The sequence below is a fragment of the Sphaerodactylus townsendi genome, linkage group LG01 (assembly GCF_021028975.2).
Source record: "Sphaerodactylus townsendi isolate TG3544 linkage group LG01, MPM_Stown_v2.3, whole genome shotgun sequence".
Classification (NCBI taxonomy): domain Eukaryota; kingdom Metazoa; phylum Chordata; class Lepidosauria; order Squamata; family Sphaerodactylidae; genus Sphaerodactylus; species Sphaerodactylus townsendi.
The window spans coordinates 127,624,953-127,646,183 of record NC_059425.1 but is presented as its reverse complement, the minus strand read 5'-3'; the positions used below and the strand labels follow the sequence as shown (position 1 = coordinate 127,646,183).

At 38.5% G+C, this 21,231-nt stretch overlaps 1 protein-coding gene across 2 annotated transcripts in view; it reads right to left on the bottom strand.

Annotated features, from left to right (window-relative positions):
- Window positions 1–373: 373 nt before the first annotated feature.
- ASCC3 (activating signal cointegrator 1 complex subunit 3) overlaps window positions 374–21,231 on the bottom strand; it is a 280,545-nt gene continuing 259,687 nt past the window's right edge. For both annotated transcript variants that reach the window (XM_048493913.1, XM_048493903.1), the window contains exons 37-42: window positions 19,439–19,663; window positions 10,743–10,894; window positions 9,293–9,434; window positions 3,206–3,415; window positions 1,283–1,458; window positions 374–1,199 (exon numbers count right to left, since the gene is read on the bottom strand). In XM_048493913.1, the coding sequence (XP_048349870.1) occupies window positions 1,046–1,199; window positions 1,283–1,458; window positions 3,206–3,415; window positions 9,293–9,434; window positions 10,743–10,894; window positions 19,439–19,663 (1,059 nt within the window). In that variant the 3' untranslated portion in view covers window positions 374–1,045. The remainder of the gene's footprint in view (window positions 1,200–1,282; window positions 1,459–3,205; window positions 3,416–9,292; window positions 9,435–10,742; window positions 10,895–19,438; window positions 19,664–21,231) is intronic.

Sequence of the window (21,231 nt, the reverse complement as noted above, 5' to 3'; positions counted from 1 at the left end):
AGATGCTGCTTATGGCCTCTGGGCCAACTAAAACACACTAAAGTAAACAAAGCATTTCGTTTCCACTGGCGCTCAACATTTGTTTTATGCCACTGGCCCTTCTGTATAAATTTGTGAAGTGTACTGATGGTGACACTCTAACAAGCAAAGCAGAACTTTGGTTCAACATTTTAGAAAAAAGAAATTAAACAGAACAGTATCCTCACTCTACTGAGTATATTGCTCATCCTTCTACAAACATCAGCTGATCCTTGAAGTTCCAAATGTCAGCCGGGACCATTTTTATCTAACTTGAAAGCCACAACTGATTAAATCAATAGGAGATACATTCTTCAGAAGGCCTAGGGGGGAAAAATGATATTTCAAACATACATTATGCTTAAAATTTCAACTTTATTACTATATCATATACATTCCATGTACAAAATTCTGAAATGACAAATTTGTTACAGGCATTTGTCCTAAATACAAAGACTTGCAATGTACCTTAGCATCATTTTTAATATTTCCAATGTTAAATTTTCATAAATTAAAGTAAAAACTAAGACCTAATTTAACATACAGTGGCACAAAAGCAACCTTAAGGCACCAGAAAGAGAACCATTTCCTGCAACTGAAGTATTATTCTGAATCATAGCTTGCTTCTTTCAAGAGCAGGTGGTGCATCAGAGAAGTCATCAGGTGTGTGCAGTTTCCTTACTAATACATTAGTGATGCCTTCGAATCACAAAACATAGCTGAGATAGCGGTTTCAAGACAGCCAATGAAAAATATAATGTTTACAAATTTAATCTGCCAACCAATTGTGGTATGTAATTTAATAGGAAATACAGAGTCGTTTGATCAGAGTCTTATAAAATGAACTTGTAAAAAATAAAAGCAATCCTTTTTTAGGCAAAAGGCCATTGTGGCTAACTTTTTGTTACCAGAAAAAAGACTTCAGTCATTTTCAGTTTCTCAGAGCTGGATGTTGATTGCACTAGGGCAAACACAGTTTCCCTTTCTCAGAATGAACATCCAAACACAAGGAACTACAAAGACCTTGTTATTTAAGAACTATTTGAGAGTTATTTAAGGCATCAGAGATCTCTGTGTTGACCTGTGCTGAAGTGCTGGTTGGCAGAATGTTCAGATAAATGTCATACTGTTGGTCCATTCCAAGGTAACTGTCACTCATAAGATACAATGTGTAGATATACCTGTAAAAGAAAAGGACATTAGTTTGTTATCCTAAAAAATCTTAACTTCAACGATTGGATATGTCATTCTGTTATCATCTTACTTTCCAGGAGCTTCTGGGGTATAAAATGCAACTGAGGTGGTATTCCGATTTCTGACATATCCTACTCTTTTCAAAGCAATAAGTTCTTTTTTGTCCACTTCTCCCATGATCAAGAACCACCCTTCATCTTTGCTTTTGGGAAATCGAGGTGCAACTGCTTTGCTGTCTTGTTTGGTCTAAAAGAAAGAAACATGCAAGGCAGCACTGTGATTTACACAAAACAATTTTTTTGCATTAACATACAAAATGGGGTATCATTGAACATTTATTTTGTACAAGGAAAAAAGATTCAGATAGTTAAAAGTGGCACTTCAAATGAGAAAAGTAGTATAACTTTGTCTGAATGGCAGCAATTATACACCTCAGGGTAATAGAAAGTCTAAAGGGTAACAGAAAGAAGAGAAATAACTTAAAAGTCTGTATTTCACAACAAAGCGAAATAACAAAGGAAAAATATTTCACCTATTCCTTAGGAATCACTTTGCATGTTACCTTTTCTCCTGAATAGATATTGCATTGGAAATTTGGTATAAGATAGAAACTTGAGTATTGAAATCTATAGATAATGCAGAAATCTATATATACAATATTACAGAGGCTATAGGGACATGGGGTCACCCTATTTCCCTATAGGGACATGAGGTCACCCATGTCCCCGGATGATCGCCTTTCAGTCATGTGGGGGTGCTGGGTGTCCCCCCATAAAAATGGTGTGCACCCCAGTTGCATGCCACCGAACCCCGCCTCCCACAGGCTGGCTTTTGCCCTCCCCAGGCCCTGGGGACAGAAGGAGCTGGCCTGCAGAGAGGCAGGGGCAGGGCTCAGTCCGTTCCCCCTCCCCCGAGCATGGTGGGGGGCACCCAGAGGAAGTGTTGCCCCCAGGCACCATTTCCCCTTGATACACTTTTGCACTATTATACACCAAAATAGTCCACCATCAGATTATTAGTTTTATCAACTTTTACAGTGCTGATCACTGGCCCCCTTGCCTAAGTAAGTGATCAGTTTTTCTAATATCTATTTTGTGCTCTTTATGAAGTGAATATTCTGGTGAGGAATTTTTCTTTTTGCAACACACATGCAAGTCCACAACTAAATTCATTCATTGTGGTGTTTTAATTTACAAATTTTAATTTACAAATACAATTGATAACTCAGCATGTTGTAAAGAAGTTTAATCAGTGACACTAAATCAAAGAAAACAAAGGGTTGGATTCAGTAAGTTTTTCTATAGGTGAAAAAGGGAAGAGGGGGTACTCTTTGATTACCACGAAGACGATGCTGAGTATCATGGGACCTGCTCAGACAAAAGTCTTGTGGGATGGAGGCTGCAATAAGGAACACAATTAAGTGAGACTGAGTGAAAAAGCTGGCTATGTTCATTGCAGGAGAGGGAGGCCAATACCTTGGCCACCCATATGGGTGATATGACCATCTACACAGGGTCAGGAAAAAGGAATTCACAACATGGTGAATACCAACTCTCATTATGCAAGATTTCTAGCAACCTAATAATTAGAATCTGCTGTGATAAAATCATCTCATGATGACTTTTATCATACAGAAATAACATGGAAAATGGGCCTTTGGGAACTACTGTTTCCCAACTACTTTGGGAACCCTGTTTCCCCGAATATAAGACATCCCCTAAAAATAAGACGTAGTAGAGGTTTTGCTGAAGTGCGAAATATAAGGAAGCCCCCGAAAGTAAGACATAGCAAAATTTTTGTTTGGAAGCATGCCCGACGAACAGAACACAGAAAAATAAGACATCCCCTGAAAATAAGATATAGCGCATCTTTGGGAGCAAAAATTAATATTAATATTAATATTAAAAATTAATATAAGACACTGTCTTATATTCGGGGAAACACGGTAATACAAGGAACTGAGTATTTTTTTTAACAATTCAGAATACCCTACCTTTGTAAGTCCAAAAGGCAACCTCTGCAAGTTTATTTGGAGGACATATTCTTGATCAGCGTGTAACTTGATCCACTTTTTGTCATCTCGTGTTCCCATTGCAAACAGTGGGACCAATACCTCGCTCTGTTCGTGAACTGCATCATTCCAACAGCCTTTAATAATCATAGTAACTTCTATAACTGGCAAATGGGACAAGAAGTGCCAAGCCTATAAGAGAGACAAACATGTACAAACTGTCAAAATACCAGTTTCCATAAAAACATGCAAAATATTGGGGGGGGGGGGGTGTGTGTGTGTCTCATTTTAGAAACTGTGGTTCTGTTTATTCAGAAATATTTTCTTTCCAGCCAGGTACTTTCCCCAGCATATGGAACCACAGCACAAAATAGAGAGGGAGAGAGTAAGGAAATTTATCTTCCTTAATTTTAGAGGAAAGGCTAACTTCAGAAGAGGGGTCATGGAAAATTGTCTGGTAAGCAAAATGAGTTTCACAGGTTGTTGGTTAATTAACCTCCATTTAAAGGATACAAGCACATGCATGCTTGGCACATAAGTCACTAAACCAGTTTGCACAAACATTCCATTACTTTCCAAGAATTCAATTATTTAAAAAATAAAATTGGATGATGGTACTCTGGAGAATATTCTGGTTGGTGACCACCAATTTGAAAATGTGCAAATGAGTGCTTCAGAAATATCCTCTCCAGAGAGTTCACACTGGCTTGTAACAAAAGGTGAGACCTTTAAGCTGTGTCAGGTATGGCAGTCACAGGCCTTTTCTGCAGGCACAGCTTACCACAGTTTTTCCCAGTGGTCAAATCTTTTGTCTTGGAAACATTTTCTGTGAAATCAGTCTGCACGCCTCCTCCCCACCCATCATTTTGCGTTTTTCCCCCTCTCGTCTCTTCAGTTGCATTTATTCCACACACTACTACTGAAAATGTATTATTCCTGATGGTGGTGGGATGTCATCTGTGATGGAGAAGAACAACCTTCCCCCCTTTTTAACTTTTGCACAGACACTCTAGTAATGTGTCTGAAGTGGCGAGATTATTTTAACATGATCGTATGCTCAAGGGACACTGGCTAAGAAATAGATCGAAAAAGAAAAATTGCAGTACAAGTGATCAGGAAAACAGTGGAGGCAAAATGAAAGGTAAATGTTTCAGGAAACAAATGGAGGGGGGAAAGTGTGGAACTAGAAGAAAAAAGTAGCATTTGGTGGCAAGATATGTTGTAAACAACTCATGTGGTAAAAAGTTTCCCCTTCAGTTGTGTTTGATCCTGGGTACCACTGAAAGCAGGGATTTTATAGGCAAGTCTCTTTGTGGGGTAGTTTGCCATTGTTTTCCGCGAACTCATTGTGGAAAAGGCTGTAAACAAGAAAACATACATGGCTCTCATGAAGCCTTGTGCTGGTGAACCAACAGTGCAGCTCTCCTGTGCTTAAAGGTGGGATACTCACACATTTTAATAAGATTCCATGGGTCTTTTATTTGTTTTTATATAATTGTCAGAATTGTTACCATAAATATTTCAGTCTTAGCCTCTTATTTAACTACTGCCACACAAATAAAGCAAATACAAACCCCTCAAGAGTACTACACATGCTTTCCCAAGATTACTGTATGTCCAAATTAAAAAAAGCCTTACCCTTACTGATTAAAGTATTCTTCTATAAGCCACTGAAAACTACTTATAATTACATTCTGAATTAAATCTTCCCAACATAATCCATAATGAGTGAGTCACTGAAGTGCTAATTAGTGATAAGGCAAACCGTAGAGAGTTCAGAGGATCAGTTCAGATAATTACCCAAAAGTTCAAATTCTTATGTAAAGTTACCCACAGTTCTAAGTTGCATATTGCAACCAAGTAGTTGAATGTTTAATATCTTTAAAAGAGCTTCCAACTGCCACGGTTTTTACTACATGGTAGTTTAAAAAAAGTTTTTAAAGACCACCCTATTCAACAACTCTTTTTACTCTCTGATCAACAGTTGAATTCTAACTAGGCCTATATTTTTAAATTCTCAATGACAAAAGACAAAGCAGATTTGTTTTTGTCTCTTGACTTGCTTCCATGCTGGGTTGTTGGCTTGTGAGAACAGCCCTTAAGTGTGGAAGCCATGTTTACATGTATGTTCTCTACCCATGATTGGGAATGCTGCTTTCAGAAAGTTGTCTACCATGGGACAGAAGGATATGTGTGGGCACTACCTCTGCACATAGGTACTGTGTTCACAAGTCAGAGATCACAGAGGTAGATGTGCTCTGTGTACTCAGTCAATACCCAGAGGAGTCACATGTACAGGAGTTAGAGTCTCAGGTCTAAACTACAAGTCACATCTACCATGTAATCACTGTGGGAAATTACAGCAGAAATGCTAGATGAGATTTTCCCATGGAAACTACATTCAGAAGTGCCACAGCAGCCTGTTTTGGATCAGGACAGCCCAATTTGGACTTCTCTGTACCCCATGCTGATTTCCTACCTGATTCTCTCTGAGCCTTTAGAGAACTTATAAAACTTTTCTTGTAGGGAGGGCATTTAGCTGTTAGGGTAATGAATATGAACTGGTTTCAATGCGGACAGTGACAGCTGATGCTGATTCTCTGGTACAGGATTAAAAACATTTGGTATTACTACTAGAATCTTGCAGAACACTGTAACACTAATTATTAAGGCCAACCTTTGAAGACAAATACATTTTCAAGATGCTGCAGGAACTTATCTCAAGGCCTAATGATCACTGGCCCTCTTCCAGTTCAATGTTTCTATTGCATCTTTTTTAAAGTAATAGTTTATACAAGAGCTAGCTAGTATACAAGAACAAATCAATACAAGCTTTTCAATGACATTCAGGCATTACCTCAAGAGGGTACCATTACTTATTAATATCACTGCATATTTATTTATTTAATGTATTGTCGAAGGCTTTCACGGCTGGAATCACTGGGGTGCTGTGTGGTTTCCGGGCTGTATGGCCATGTTCTAGCAGCATTCTCTCCTGACATTTTCACCTATTGACCTTGTTATCTTCATTGTGACTCACATGCTACAGACTTCATTGTTACTCACATGCCAAGCTACTTCTATTCAGATGGCCTCACCTATTAACCTCACAGTATATATAGTCCACTTGCTTTCCTTTCCTACATCAGATCCTCTGAAGATGCCAGCCACAGATGCAGGCGAAACATCAGGAGAGAATGCTACTAGAACACGGCCATACAGCCCGGAAACCACACAGAACTCTTTTATTTATTTTCTTCATTATATTCCGCCATTCATCCCTTTGGGACTCAAAGCAATTTACACCGTCCTCACCTCCTCAATTTTATGATCACCATAACTCTGTGAGGTAGGTTAGGCTGAGTGTATGTGACTGGCCCAAGGTCATCCAGCAATGCTCCATGGCAGAATGGAGTCTCCCAAATCCTATTCTGACACTCTAATGGCAATACCACACTGGCTATGTGCACGTTTTTTCACTTCCATAGCTTTATACTAACACAAACATTCCTGCAACCTGTCCACACTCTATATTGGCCTACTATTTCTCATGCATTTTTCCCATTGGCATATTAGAACTTGACCAACCATCACCTTCTGTCTAAAGTTATAAACAACCTGTGCATAGAAGAGTCTAAAAAAGGCTTCCTACCACCTGTCTTCGTATACAGGAATGTGTGCAGCCAGTGCTATGGAAGGGCAAGGGGAATGAGAGATTTGGGAAGCCTTCTGTAACTCTTTCCAGACTTTCCAGACTGCCTGATGTTAGAGAGGGTTGGATGACATGTACTCTTCTGTTACACTTGACCCTTACTGGAATCTTCTGTAGATGCTGTGTCCACAGTGGAAGATGATCATGTCCATTGAGATTGGGTTCAGTTTAACAGGTGATTCTTTGTGTGTGTGTGAGTGTGGGGTTCTTCTTTAATTGATTTGGTGCTCGGTTCGGAAAGAAATGATGGAAGTAAATCTAAATAATCTTTATCATGTCCTTCATTAAAATTATCTGGCAAGCACAAAGCATTAGCAATGTGACCAAAAAGATTTGAGCTATTTTTATTCTTTACATTCATGATTTTCTTTAAAATGACCAATACACTCACCTGAAACTGCACTAAGGGTTTTTCTTTCTTAAAAGTAATAGTACAATTCATTTTATGTTGCTTACATATATGCACTGTGGTCACAAGCTGATGTTCCTGACACGTTAAACATACCAAAAGATATGCACCACACATAAAAAAGCTATTTTTGAAGAAACTGCTAAAATATTTCAGTACCAGCCAAACATATTTATCTGAGGATTAATCTTCATCTATTGAATCAGACGAGAACACTGCCATGCATACAATTATTTAATTAGCAGCCAAATCCTCTGCCAGTCAGCCGCCGTTCCAGGCATACTGATGGGCAAGTAGATGCAAATCTCACAGTAGTACTGCTTTTTCTCATTACTACTGCAATTAGCACTTAAATTGATGCTTTAAACATACTAATTTCTGGAATAATTCAGGATTTGTATGTTACCTGGGATCGCCTCACTGCAGAGACGACACCAGATTGCTACGCAAATTGAAGCACTTTTGAGCCAAATAACCATCATCGTATCAGACGGAGCCAATTTGCATTTGGTTTTAAAGATAACAGAATGGCAATTTATGCAAATAAATTAAGTTAGTTTACTTCTGAGTTCTCCCTGAACTAATTATAACAATGTTCTAATTTTTCAATACATCTATAGCTTGGATTGAAGTCAACATGTATGACAATGGAAACACATTGTTAAAGAAGGTCTTGTTTTGATTTAAAGACATTGTGCAATAAAGGTTTGATGGTATTTTATATAATAATACAAATGTCAGACATGGCATTGAAGTGGTCACCTTTTGTCAGTAAAGCCACATTTTAATTTATCAGAAATGGAAAAAAACAAGCACATTGAATTTGATTGTTAAGTTGCTCGCCAAGAATATTGGACTGAAAACTGAAAAATGTGTTTTAGTGTCATGTGAACCTGCAATTTAATTAAATATTGAAGCCAGAAAATAGTTTTCACACCTTAAAAATCAAGAAAGGTAAGAGGTAGACTTCTCCCATGTAATGGTCAACACAAATTCACTCCATGATGAAAAGTGCTTGGTCTGCATATATAATTTTTTCTAGACTTGAGCAGTATAGATGTCTCAAACTCATTTATGAGCTTTCTTTTGTATTATAACACACAATTTCCTATTTACATGAATTTTAGTACAAACTGTGTGCAAACAAACATATAATATAAAAAATAAAAACATCCCACAGACTCAAACGCACACACATCCAAGTTCAGACACCGCATCCTCATGATGGGTGTAAGTCATTTTTGCATAGTGGCTACTGTGAACCAAACCAAACTGCAAAAGCCACGCTGGAGTTCAGCTGTATCTATTCAAAAACAACACTCAACCTCATAAAATCAAACTTCTGTAATCAAGAACATATTAGGCCTATTACTAAGGACAATAAATTGAAAAAAGACCACGGTCTTAATTTAATATTACAGAACGTGAAAGTGGAAACAGAATAAAACCCAACTGGAAATCATGTAGGAATGCAGCTCCAAAGCCATCCTCATACACATGGTCATACTCCAGGTGAGATGTACCTGTACGGCATATTACATGGCTGTCTCCTTAGAGAAGAGAGGTTATGGTAGATGGAAAACATATTCTACCCAAGTGGTTCATGAGCACTAGCAGCTTTTGGAACAAAGATAAGTTGTGGTGGGGAAAACCATTTGGAATGTATGTGAACTTGCTGTATAATGCAATTATGACTTGCTCTGAAAACTACATTTTGGCTCCAGGGCTGCGATAATGGTCAAAATGATGAAAGATGTGGGAATTTAGACTGTGTAACAGTGCTGGAATGAACTAGTACTTTTCCTGCCAATGACCAAACACATTTTTAGGCAAGCTACAAATGTATACATTGAAGAATTCCCTGAACTACTCTACAAAAGTGACATGGGGACTTGTTCCATATAGTTGGCCATCCAATAACATTACACAGACAAGACAGAAATATTACCTGTTTAATATGTGCAGCATGCAAATCCTGATCCACAATGGAAGCAAAAATATTTTCTTTTCCATCGCATGCAGCTATCAGTTCAGGAAGACATTCAATAGGCCCTTGGTAGCTGCTCTTCCTTTTCCCATGGCTCCATTTCCTGGTAAAACAACAAACATATCTAATGTACATATGGAAATCAGGAAAGCAAGAAGAGAAAAGAGGAAGGGAAGATGAGAAGGTGAAAGTAAGAAAGCATTTTAAAAAAGGAATGCTTAACCCATTTTAAAGGTCACAGAAATAGCTTTTTAGATGAATGAAACTGAAATAGAACCATTTTAGTTTCCTTTTAATTTTTTAAAACTTGCCACGCTGCAATGTTCTGATGGCTACACTGCTTAAACGTGGGATCAATTATGAGATTATTTGCACCACAATCCTAGGTCAAAGATCATTAAGCAGTTACTCTCTTGCTTTAAACTGGTTAAATAAGGAAGGAAAGATCTTTACCATGTAGATTAATGTTATTGACTTCAGTTTACAATTTAAAATTAACAAGATGACAAATCTCCTGCATGAACTCTTACGCATTCATAACCAAGATAAGCAGCAGTGGTCTGTTTACTCTAATTAGCATTCTTCTCTGAAGAACACCATTCAAATACTTGCAATATATATATTGGCCAATTATTTAGAAATATGGGAAGAAATTTTCATAACATGATTATTTATTGTGAAAATGTGTGTGTACTTTCTCCAGAGACCTGCTTGAGATGGAATCAAAGTGCTCAGAATTTTCATCTGAATGTAGAAATACTGCTCTTGAATACCAATTTGTACAGCACAGAAGGAAGACAATTATTAACAACCATTATATAAACAACAGTGCCATCCTGAAGCAACATAAACCAGTTTATCTGTAGAATTTTCAGTCAGAACCAATAGTGTCTAAATAGTATAGTGGAGAGATAATATTAAAATCCCTCCTTAGTCATAAAGCTCAATATTGAGGAGGAAGATCATATGAATGATATCTTCAAAGTCAAGTGTCTACAAGGAGCTTCTGGCTTATGTTGTATGTATGGCTGTAGAGAAGGCAAGTGAAGCACCTCCACTATGTGAGGTTCATAAATCAGGCCTTATTTATTCAACATTTTTCTTATGTAAATATTGCCAATAATTCTCTCCTGATTTTTGTACACCACCACTTAAAATAATGTTTTAAGTTTTAAGATTTGTAAACAACGTTTTAAGAGTCTCATTGTGACAAAAGGACCATCCTGAACTGGCCCATACATATTGAAGTATTATCCCGATCAGGCAAAACATAGAAGTATTTAAACCTCTGGGAGGTGGGGAAATTTAAACAGTTCGAAAATGATACAAAAACTAAGAAAAGAATCTTTTCTATTTACTAATCTAAAGGCATGTAACGATCAACATTCTCAACATAAGGGCAGATACGTACCTGAAAAGGTAAAGATGATGATATTCCATGTTAGGTATAGTAAGCAAAGTTGATTCATGCTTCCATCGCCCCTGAATAAGCATCTGTATCAAACTGCTTATATTTAGAGCAGATACCAGCCAGCCCTGGTTTGCTGCAACATCCAGCATTGCCTAAATTAAACAGATCATTCTAATTAGTTCTTTTACATTTCTCAAATGACCCTAAAGAAACTTCATGTACTTTACGACTTCAGCTGCCCTAATTCTTGGTAAGGATTGCCTGGCTTGATCAAACTTTTGTAAATATAATTTCTAAATAAAGTCTAAAGTTTTGATTGGTTCACACATATCACTGAGATAAATTATTTACTATAAAGTCACCAGATGGGCTTATTTTTGTGTTTGCTCTTACTCTTAAATGCCAAACCTGGTGATATTGTCCCAAACTCTAAAGCACAACATAAGTTTTGAGTCTCTTGTACTAAAAACCAGTCTTGAAAACAGATACAACTAGGGATGCATTGTCCATAAATGGATCCAAATTACCCCGTCTGCAAAAGGTAGGGTACCTCCACTCCTGTAAGGGGGAATAAATACCGTATTTATCTCTTACTGATGCAGATCCCTGCACTATGTCACATTCTATTCCTGAAAATCATTCAAAATGGCTTTATATCGAGTAATATTTAAAATAGGTCAATATTTATAATTCTTCGGTGTCCAGAGGGACCAGTCATGAAAAACTCCTTTCAAAATGAGATGGAAGTCGAGCGCCCAAATTTCCAGGAATTTCCCAGACTGCCTTTAGCCGCCCTACAAGCAATACTATGCTGTCCAGTTACTGATTGCAAACATGGGTGTTTTGAAAATGCAGCACTCAACCAGGAGTGAACTGCTTTAAAGGTAAAAATGCTGACCTTTAATTAACATGGCTGGAAAGACACAGAAGATAGATACCTTATTTCCAATGGCAAGAAAACAACAGCTTTTTTAAATGGGAAGAATAAGGATTTGTGTTTTAAAGATAGAATGTATACTTCAGACTTTTTTTTACAGCCCACTAGAGGAATGCTAAGCTTTCTATATTAGTCTGTACATTTAATCAAATGTTTTACAGACAAACAAAAGGCAGCATTTACTTAAGGCAAACTAAACAGTGGAATCTTCTTTAAACAAAGGAGTTGTTTACCCACGCAGACCGATTTCAATTAAATTATACTGATCCTGGAGAAATGTTGAGTTTAAAGCTGGGGGGTGGGGCGTGTGAGAGCTTAAACTGGTAGTTTTGGTTTCATTTATTAACAGGTTTCATTTCTCAACAAGGTACAAATAATACTGATGTTCAAAAATATTTTACAATATTGCCTTATTTATGAGAAGATTAATTGAAAAAAGTCTCCAACAACAACAAAACATTGCTTTTTGGATGGTGGCAGGGTAAAAGAAATGGGGAATAACTAACATTCTGTCAGAACAATTCAAGCCACTTTCTTCTCTCCGTATGTATCAAGCAAAACACTTTGCCCATGACTGCTTGTGAAGACTGAAGGACATGGATGGCAATAACTAAACAGTGGCCACTGGGTGAGTCCCTTATTATGATGATCCACAGTCTCTGCTCAGACTTCCTGCAGCATTTGCACCTCTGGTTCTTTGAGATTTTCTTCCTCCAACTCACACTGTCACTGCATTTGATCACATGTTTAGAACACATATGAATTTTTCCCGTCTACATAGTGGGAACCACTGCAGAACCAATATGGATATGAACTCTGCTTGGTTAGCATGTCTTTCTCAGGCTGAGACATCTGGGGTAAAGGCATTTTTCTTTCTGTGAGATACTGCTTAAATTTCCAGTTGTCAATTTGTAGTATCAGGCTGGAAATATGAATAGCTGCCATGTAGACATGCCATTAGTCTAACACTTAAGTGTTATGGTGTTTACAGAACATACAAAAATAGATATCCTTTGAAGAAGTATCATCATAAATTCTTCCTCTAGCGGCAGCCATACTTCCAGCATTTAATTTGCTTCCTTTCCTTTTAATTGTTTGTCATAATCTCCTTTCATTTGTCTTTCAGTTCTCTTCACCCTTGGCTCTTAAACGTTAACTGCCTTACACAGCACCTGTGTTGAAATGTATAAACACTTTAGCCTGCAGTGACAATACGATGCATTATAATTACAGTATGTGAAGAAGGAGAGCTGTACAACATATAGTATTGCTACTCCTTTATTAGTGTCTCCTCACTGAAGCAGATGCTTGGACAAAGGAACAGGGACATAAAGCAAGCAAATCTGCAACCTGTCAGCCACTGAAGTTTGTTGTAGGATCTTTTGCCACACAGAGAGCTTCACAGAAATTGACAGAAGTTTATTCATATCCTACCAGGAATAACAAAAGCTTGTGTGCCTGATTGTGTGGGTGGTTTGCACTGCACCCAAAAGCCCACATGGCAAATCCTCTTTCCCCCTGTATTTTGTGCTCTTTCACCCATAATATTTATTCATAGCATCTTTATCCTGGTGTGAAATCCAGGGCAGTGACATTGCAAAAGAAATCAGAGACATGGCAAGATTGGTTTATTCCATTGGCTGCTTGGAAATCTACTCACATTTTCATTCATTCATTAAGTACAAAATGCACAAATGCTTGACACTGAAATTCCTGCAAATACTTGATGTAACAAATTGAGTCATTCTCTCTCTTTCTCTTCCCAAGTCAGCTATAGGTATATGGTGAACCACTGCTTGGAGAACACTTTTAATAGGCCTGCTCCATTCCAGAAGTCACTGTCATAACAAAGTCTATTGGTCATTGGATCTGAATAGCCATCCCATTATATTTTAAGTGAGACTGAATCTCTCCTTTGTGTTTGCATGCTTTGATATCTCATAATTATTTTCCTGTTATTCCACATTTTACATATTGTTTAATAATATTTTGTAAGATAGGGCACATCCAGAGAAGCTGTGTGATCCTGTGCAGAAATAACTTTATTAATTGGGAACCACATTCAGCAATCTAACAACGTATGAGAAGTTACCTCCTGACAATATAATTATCTTTCACAATTTCCATTGAGCTGAACTGAAGTGGCAGGTAGAATTTAATTAAGAAAAAAATAGCAATTAGAATTTATTAGACAAAGTGACATATTTTGAAAATACGTATTTCCCTTGTCACAACATATTTCAAACTGCTCACTGAGTGATTTATTAAATAATCATATTAACTGCAGTCGGTGAATTAACTAATAACTTTAAGTTAGATTTAAAAAGTACCTAAAGGTCTAATTCTGTTGTTCTAGGTATCCACCAATTATTTACAGGAAGTGGCAGGCAGAGGTCAGTGGGGACACCCAGATATTCTGGAATGGGGATGCTGTTGATACTGTTGATCTGCAATTTGTCCTAATAGGGAAAAATATCTGATACTACAGTCCTATGTGATTTGTCTAAAGCCATTGAAATTAAGGGCCTCAGACTGGAGTAACTCTGCATAGGATTGCACGGAGAGTCCCAGAAATATAAAATCCATCCCAGTGCTACGGGAAGGAGGAGAGGGTAGTGGAGCTCTTAAGCCATATGCAGAGCCTTTCACGTAGAAATAACTCAGTCTGAACAGGAATGCATTTTGTGCTAAATGTTTTCACTGATTCTCATTTTACAATTGCAATACAAGAGAGTCTCCACAGACAAAACACAGTTCTATAATGGTTAAGTGAAGGATGAATCCATACCCACAAACACATAATTGTATACAAAATCATGAAATTCTAACTAGTTTTCAAGACTGTATCCCACTGCACTCAATGCACTGTGCCATTTTCTCCTACTAATTCTGTCATTATTTGGGGGTGAAGGTCAATCTCCTCCTAATACTCTGTGTTTTGTAAATAATTAAACATTTGAAGCACATTTTTGAGAATTCTGTTCAACTGCAACAGTTGTTCGCAGCAACTTTCCGCTGAACTTTTAGCCCCATAAGGTTAGCATTCAGGAAGCTCAGCTGCTATCTAACAAACTTAATTAATCAAAAAGTCATTTCCGAGCAGTAACTATGAGTAAAAGTGCTTCAAGTGTGCTAGCAAGCCTACAAGTTAATCAAAATGCTAATGCAGTACAAATTAAAGTTGTGATTAACATTTCACAGTAGCTGCTTAAGTGAATTGATCACACAAATGGGTTAAGCATTAGTCATTTCCTCCAGCGCCAACTGGGAAAAGGATTGTCATTTTCTTTTTTTTTTTTGGAGGGGAAGGATTTGTCCATAAGGAGAGCCATGTTATTGTTCAAATATACTGCCATGCAACAGTTCATATGGCTACCCAGACTGTGCAAAAACAAACACATAAACATCACAAACCTTCACAATATATTATTTCTCCAAAGACAGATGGCAACTAACTCTGCATGGACAACTAGTACTACAGAAAACATTTTTGAATAATCTGCCCATTTACATCTATCAGCTATGCACTAGAGGCCCACAACAATTCCTCACATTTATACCCTAACTAACCTTCTGTACAAATGTTTGAAGTCCTGAGGGCAATTAAGTGCTTATGGGTGAAAAAAAATGGAAGAGGAAGGCAGCAAAGGTATACTTTCTTGTATGGTTTTCCTATGTTACAGCCAGATTTTTGAGGCATTAAACCAAACCCAAAGTACTGCACTTGGAGAACAAGCTCTGAACAGATGTATCAGTCATGGTTTGTCATTTGCCATGTTCTTCATGGTGACATGCAAATTAGCCAGAGACACAGAACTCTAAATATGTCCTACTAGTAGAAGTGCATCATTTCCAGTCTTCTCCCTTTGCCAGCAGCCTCCTTTAACCTCAAAGAGACACTGCTTAGAGATTGGTGTGTGTGTGTGTGTATGGAGGGAGTGTGTGTGTGGAGGGAGGGTGTAGTGAAGACTGAGATTGAGTGATATTGCCATTCCACCCTGTTTGTCAGGAGCATGGCTTCAGAATGGAACCTTGTATTACTGCAAAGTGGACAAGTATACAATAAAAAACATCATTAAATTAGTTTTGGTAAGAAGTTTTTATTTCTGTGCTGGCTCTGTTCTTTCCAAGTTTAAGGAAACAGTGGTTTCAAATGTGAAAACTAACATTACTCCCCTGCCCCCAACCGAGGCATGCTATACCTTATTAAATACCTCGGTGCAATGTAGCAAAAGTAAAGACACTTTCAGACAGAGGAATGCATACTCGAAATAAAACAAATGAAATCAATTAGTAAATCTGAATACTGGCTACATTGATTAGGTGCGCCTGAATCCTGCAAGCTACCCAGGGCGCATCAATCACTAAGCCTTGCAAATGCAAGCAGAAGTCTTGCATGGTCAGTGGTGACACACAAAATGTCATGTTATTCTATGCAGCGTTCTCCTGTGATTCTGCCCTAAATTAAACTAAGTTGCATCCTGAGGACAGTTAGCAAAACTGTACTCATGGGATAGAATTCTCTCACCTCCCCCTTTCTGTTGAAGCCTTCTGAGCTCTTCAGAGAAAGGGAGGTTGGGTGGATTGCTGAGGAGTGTGTCTGTGCAGCACAGAGATCAGTCCTGGGGGAGTTATGTGGGACAAACTCTCCGCATGCTGCCCCCTTTCAGAAGATAACTTAGGATCTGGCCAGTTATGTTTAAAGGTGCCACGTGTACATAGTCCAAGAGTGAATTCGAATTCAATATGTCATTCTTGGTCAGACCCACATGCATGTGCACATAAATAATGTTTGTCTTTAATAAATGAATGTGGGAAAGTATTGAGCTCCCACAACTATTTGTATGCACATGTGCCCTTCACAGCTAAGGGCATCTGCTTCAAGTGTGAAGCTGACCTGAGTATCTGTGCACGCAGAGAAGGTTAGAAGGTATGGCTGAGAGATGCACAAGCCATAAAAAGAACAGGGGTTAGAGCAGTCCAGTTTGCATGGTTACTGAGTCAAGGCATGAACACATTACTCACTATAAGTGGTAAGAAATGTGATTCTAACACTGGAAGCCTGACTTGTCACTCAATGTACAGATATCCCACTGAGATGTGCTTAACACATCCATAGGCAAACAATCCTCAAAGGTTAAGGCTGAGCACCATGGCAGTCTTAAAATAATTTTTATCAACCATTCTACTACAAGTAGAGACTCCTGACCAATCAAAATGCAAAACTGCCAACTGTCAGATTATTTCTTAGAAGGAGTAATTGCCCTCCTGAATACGAGAAGGAAGGTATTACTACTTCAATTACCTATTTCAATAATATAGATTCAGTAGGCAATTTTGAACAGCGCAATGAAAACTCATTGGTGAACTCCCAGTCAAGAGATCCAAGTCTTCAAAAGATTTATTCATGTATTCTTAAATTAGAAATAAGGGAACAATTCCGACTTGCAGTATACTAATAATAAGCTATTCTAAAATAACTTGAACATTTACACAACTATTCAGTTCCTCTTAAACTGATTCAGGGGGATACTAGAAAAAGTTACAAAAGGAATCAAACAGATGCTCAGCAATATCTATAGAATCCATATTCTCTTCTTTTGGCAATATGGAAATTAAACAAAATTCTATTTGAAAAATATTGGTTTTGTGTTGAAGATTCTGCTCTGAGAAAACTCAGGGTATTCTTTAGCTATTCACTTCAGCTATACAAGGCCCATTTCCTGCGCTTTAAAAATGTACTGTCTGATGAATCAAATCAAATGCAGAAAAAAACCCCTAGATACTGAATTGCAACAAAACAGAAGCAATGGGTCTTATGCTGCCTACCAAGTGTGTGAAACACCAGTAAGCCAGACCCCTTCAGCATCCCAAATTTGGGCCTTGTCTATTTATAAAACCTGTTGAATTGGTAGAATCCTGCGCTACTATAGTGGACTACCCCACTTGAGGTTACAGGCAGCATATGCTGGGTTTGAATATAGGGAATGGTTTTTCCATCCAACCCATATCTGTCTGGTGCTAACATAGTAAGGGACGTGTGTGCATGGCTTCAGTAAGAGTTTATTGAACGAACTGATGGATCTGTGCAAATGTGCCAAGACTTCTGTTGGTCTGCTGTCTTTCCGAGTTGTGAAATCTATGCAGAGTTCATCCTTTACTTTGTGAAAAAGAGACTGCTTTGGCTTGTCCGCTATTTGAGTGTAACAAAGAGTCATAAAAAAGCCTCCATGCTGGGGCTTTGCGCTCAGAAGGAAGTTAAACTGTGACAATCACAGGGCAAAATGCTATACATGTGACCTAATAATACCTGAAACTACACGTCCCATCATGCAGTACCTTTATTTATTTATTTATTTATTTTGATATACCGCCCTACCCACCTACATTGTTCACTGCTAATACATATAAAATTGGCCATGTGCCTAATAACTAAGGGTCTCTTGGAACAGAATACTTTCTATGTAAAATATTCTTTTAAAGTAAATAAGTAACTTATCTAGGAGAAAAGGCTTTGGGCTAATTTTCTTTGATGGGTTATTTTTTGGCTTGTAATGAGTTTTTTTTTAAATGTAAAGAAGTCAAAGAGTTTATTTTATATGTTCATTACACCACTTTCTCATTATTTCACAAGTGTAGATTAATTCCCAGTTAGATATTTTACATCTACACATTATGTTATATTTTATTCCATAGACAATTTTAACACATTCACTATAAACAAGACATGACAGCAAAATACCAATCTAGCACCAGTGCTTTAGATTGAATACTACACAAGTGAAGCAGTGTTACTGGGACTCTTACATGCCAGCTGGCATTCACTGATATTGCCTCCACTTATGTTCTTTTTCAACTGTTAAGAATTAAGATGAATCTGAAACTGAACATGCTGATGAAAAAGGCAAGAAGATAAAGCTAGCCTAGGTAATCTTCAATACCCCTATTCAAATCATTACAGACATCAGCTAGGATGCAGTAAATGGAAAGGGCATACATTTGAATTGTAAGCTACAGAACTATAGTATGCATCTTTTCAATCAAGGTATTTATTCTTCCCTGGGATCATCATTATTTCCTATGGAGAGCATGCTATATGTTCATAGATGTTGATTTTTTACATTCATCCATGAATGTTTACGGATGCAGCTAAAAAGGAATCAATGACTGTCTTGTCTGGACTGAACACACAATACATTACGTCAGCTGACACAGAAAAATCTTGCCACTTGGGGTTCTGAGAAGCCCTAATGGAACTAAATAAGCACCATTATTTCCCCAGTTACTTTCCCCTTAAAAACTTGATAATTAATTCCAAAGCCAATTTTCTGACCCGGATCTTGTCAATTGTAAGGCAAATATAGCATACTCAGTTACCACTTCTGTTTAAAAACACAGTGTTACTAACCATCACATCTGGATATCTAAGACCACTTTATTTTATCTTTGCTTTGGATGTGCCGATGAACCACGGAAACAGAGTCTAACCTCACCTTCATGTATCAGACAATTCTTCTATTTGAGTTCCTATATAAATGGTCAGCCTGCCTTACAGGAGTAGTGTGAAAATGAATTAGGATTAAAAGCATTTTATATGTACTATTAATTAACAAGAATGATATGTTTTTGTAATCGAACAATTCTGAAGGTATTGTTCATGGTGATGACAACTGTGGTATTCTCATAAATTTTAAATCATAAAATTATGGCAGTCATTCGTATCAAACAAGTTCATTGCTTCTAAGCAGCATGATCATACCTGACATATTCTGATTGACTGGTCCAGCACTGTCTTGGTATCAGTGACATAATCTGGGCATGGTAATGTGGCATGACCAAAATGTGCTTGCATCAGAAGATGGGCTTTTGTGTGTGAGCTGTCAAAAGAATGAGGATTGACTTCAATGGCAACGTGTTTGGCTAGTTCACTGTTCATCTGATCTTCATTATGGCGCACTGGAAGGTCTGCATACTCTTCAGCATCCTTAATAAAAAAAAGAGAAAGTGTGCTTTTAGTGCAGAAAACATAATAATAATTGGGATGAAGAAATGCAAGGCTGTTGCCTCAGATTTTTCTGGCTTCCTGTTCTACACAGAAGCTATCACATTCACCCACTCACAAAAAAAAATCAGGATAAGCAAAATTTTGTGGTACAATATCTGATCAGTTATAAGACACTGCTGCTAGAAATTAGTCTGTTTGCATACTTATGGCTAAAATTTATCTGCTGAAGACAGAGAAGAAAGTTGAGGGCTAAAAGGCCTATGCAGTGCCTCTGGGACATACACCTCAATGGGGTGAGGGGGTTTGTGTATGTCAGCTGTTTCCTTATCCTGCATCTCCATCTGTGCCCTTAACGCCCCAGGTTCCTCTGGGACAACTGGACTATTTACTGCTTCCTCATCCTGCAGCTCTATCTGCCCCCTTAACGCCCTAGATTCGAGGACCTGGGGTTCCTGATCTACTGTTGGACCTGGCACTCTCTTCCTTACTTGGTCAACATGTCTGCAGATCACCCGCCCCTCTTCAGTTTCCACCCTATAAGACAAGGGCCCTGTCGGCTGCCTCACAACTGCTGGGACCCAACATGGACCTGCTCCATAATTTCGGACATACACCGTATCATCCCTATCAAATGTCCGAGGTGCTTTCAACACCTGATCTTCTTTCCGTGGACGATCATCAACTGAATCGGGATGCATTCGGTCCAGCAACGTTGTAAGTTTCCGATTCATTAGCAACTCCGCAGGACTCCTCCCGGTGGCTGTGCGGTGTTATGTGCTGTGTTAACAAAATTCGTAACCGACGGTGCCAATCCCCTCTACTATTCGCTGCAATGCATCGCCGTTGTCGCACCATCCTTTCTGCCTGCCCATTCGGTAGCGGATGAAAGGGCCGAGGTAACCTGGCGAATAACACCATTGGCCAGGAATACTCTAAACTCCTTGGATACAAAGCGCTGTCCCATTATCCCGATACCACCGGTATCGGGGAGGCCATGGGTTGCAAATAACTTACGCGTGCCCTAATCACTGTTTGTGATGTCATTGACATTACTGGCACTACTTCTAGCCATTTGGAATATGAGTCCACTACGATGAGAAACACCTGGCCTTGGAAAGGCCCTGCAAAATCAATATGTACCCTTGACCACGGTCTTTTTGTGGACTCCCATTGATAGGTAGGGGCCTGAGGTGGGGCAGGTCGCGTTATCTGACACTCCCTGCACCTGGCCACCCATTCTTCTATTTCACTATCCATCTTTGGCCACCACACATAACTACGGGCCAATGCCTTCATTCTCACTATTCCGGGGTGCCCTACATGTAAGGCCTCCAGCACCCTAATCCTTAAAGCTGCTGGGATCACTACTCTATTTCCCCACAGTAAGCACCCCTTGTGGACAGATATCCCGTGCTGCCTCATTCCAAATGGTCTGAATTTTCCTCTAACTTACCCAATGGCCAACCCTTCCATGCCCAATTCAAAACTTCGGGCAAGCACTGGGTCCTTAGCTGACCTTCTGCTATTTCTGCGGCTTGCACTGGAGG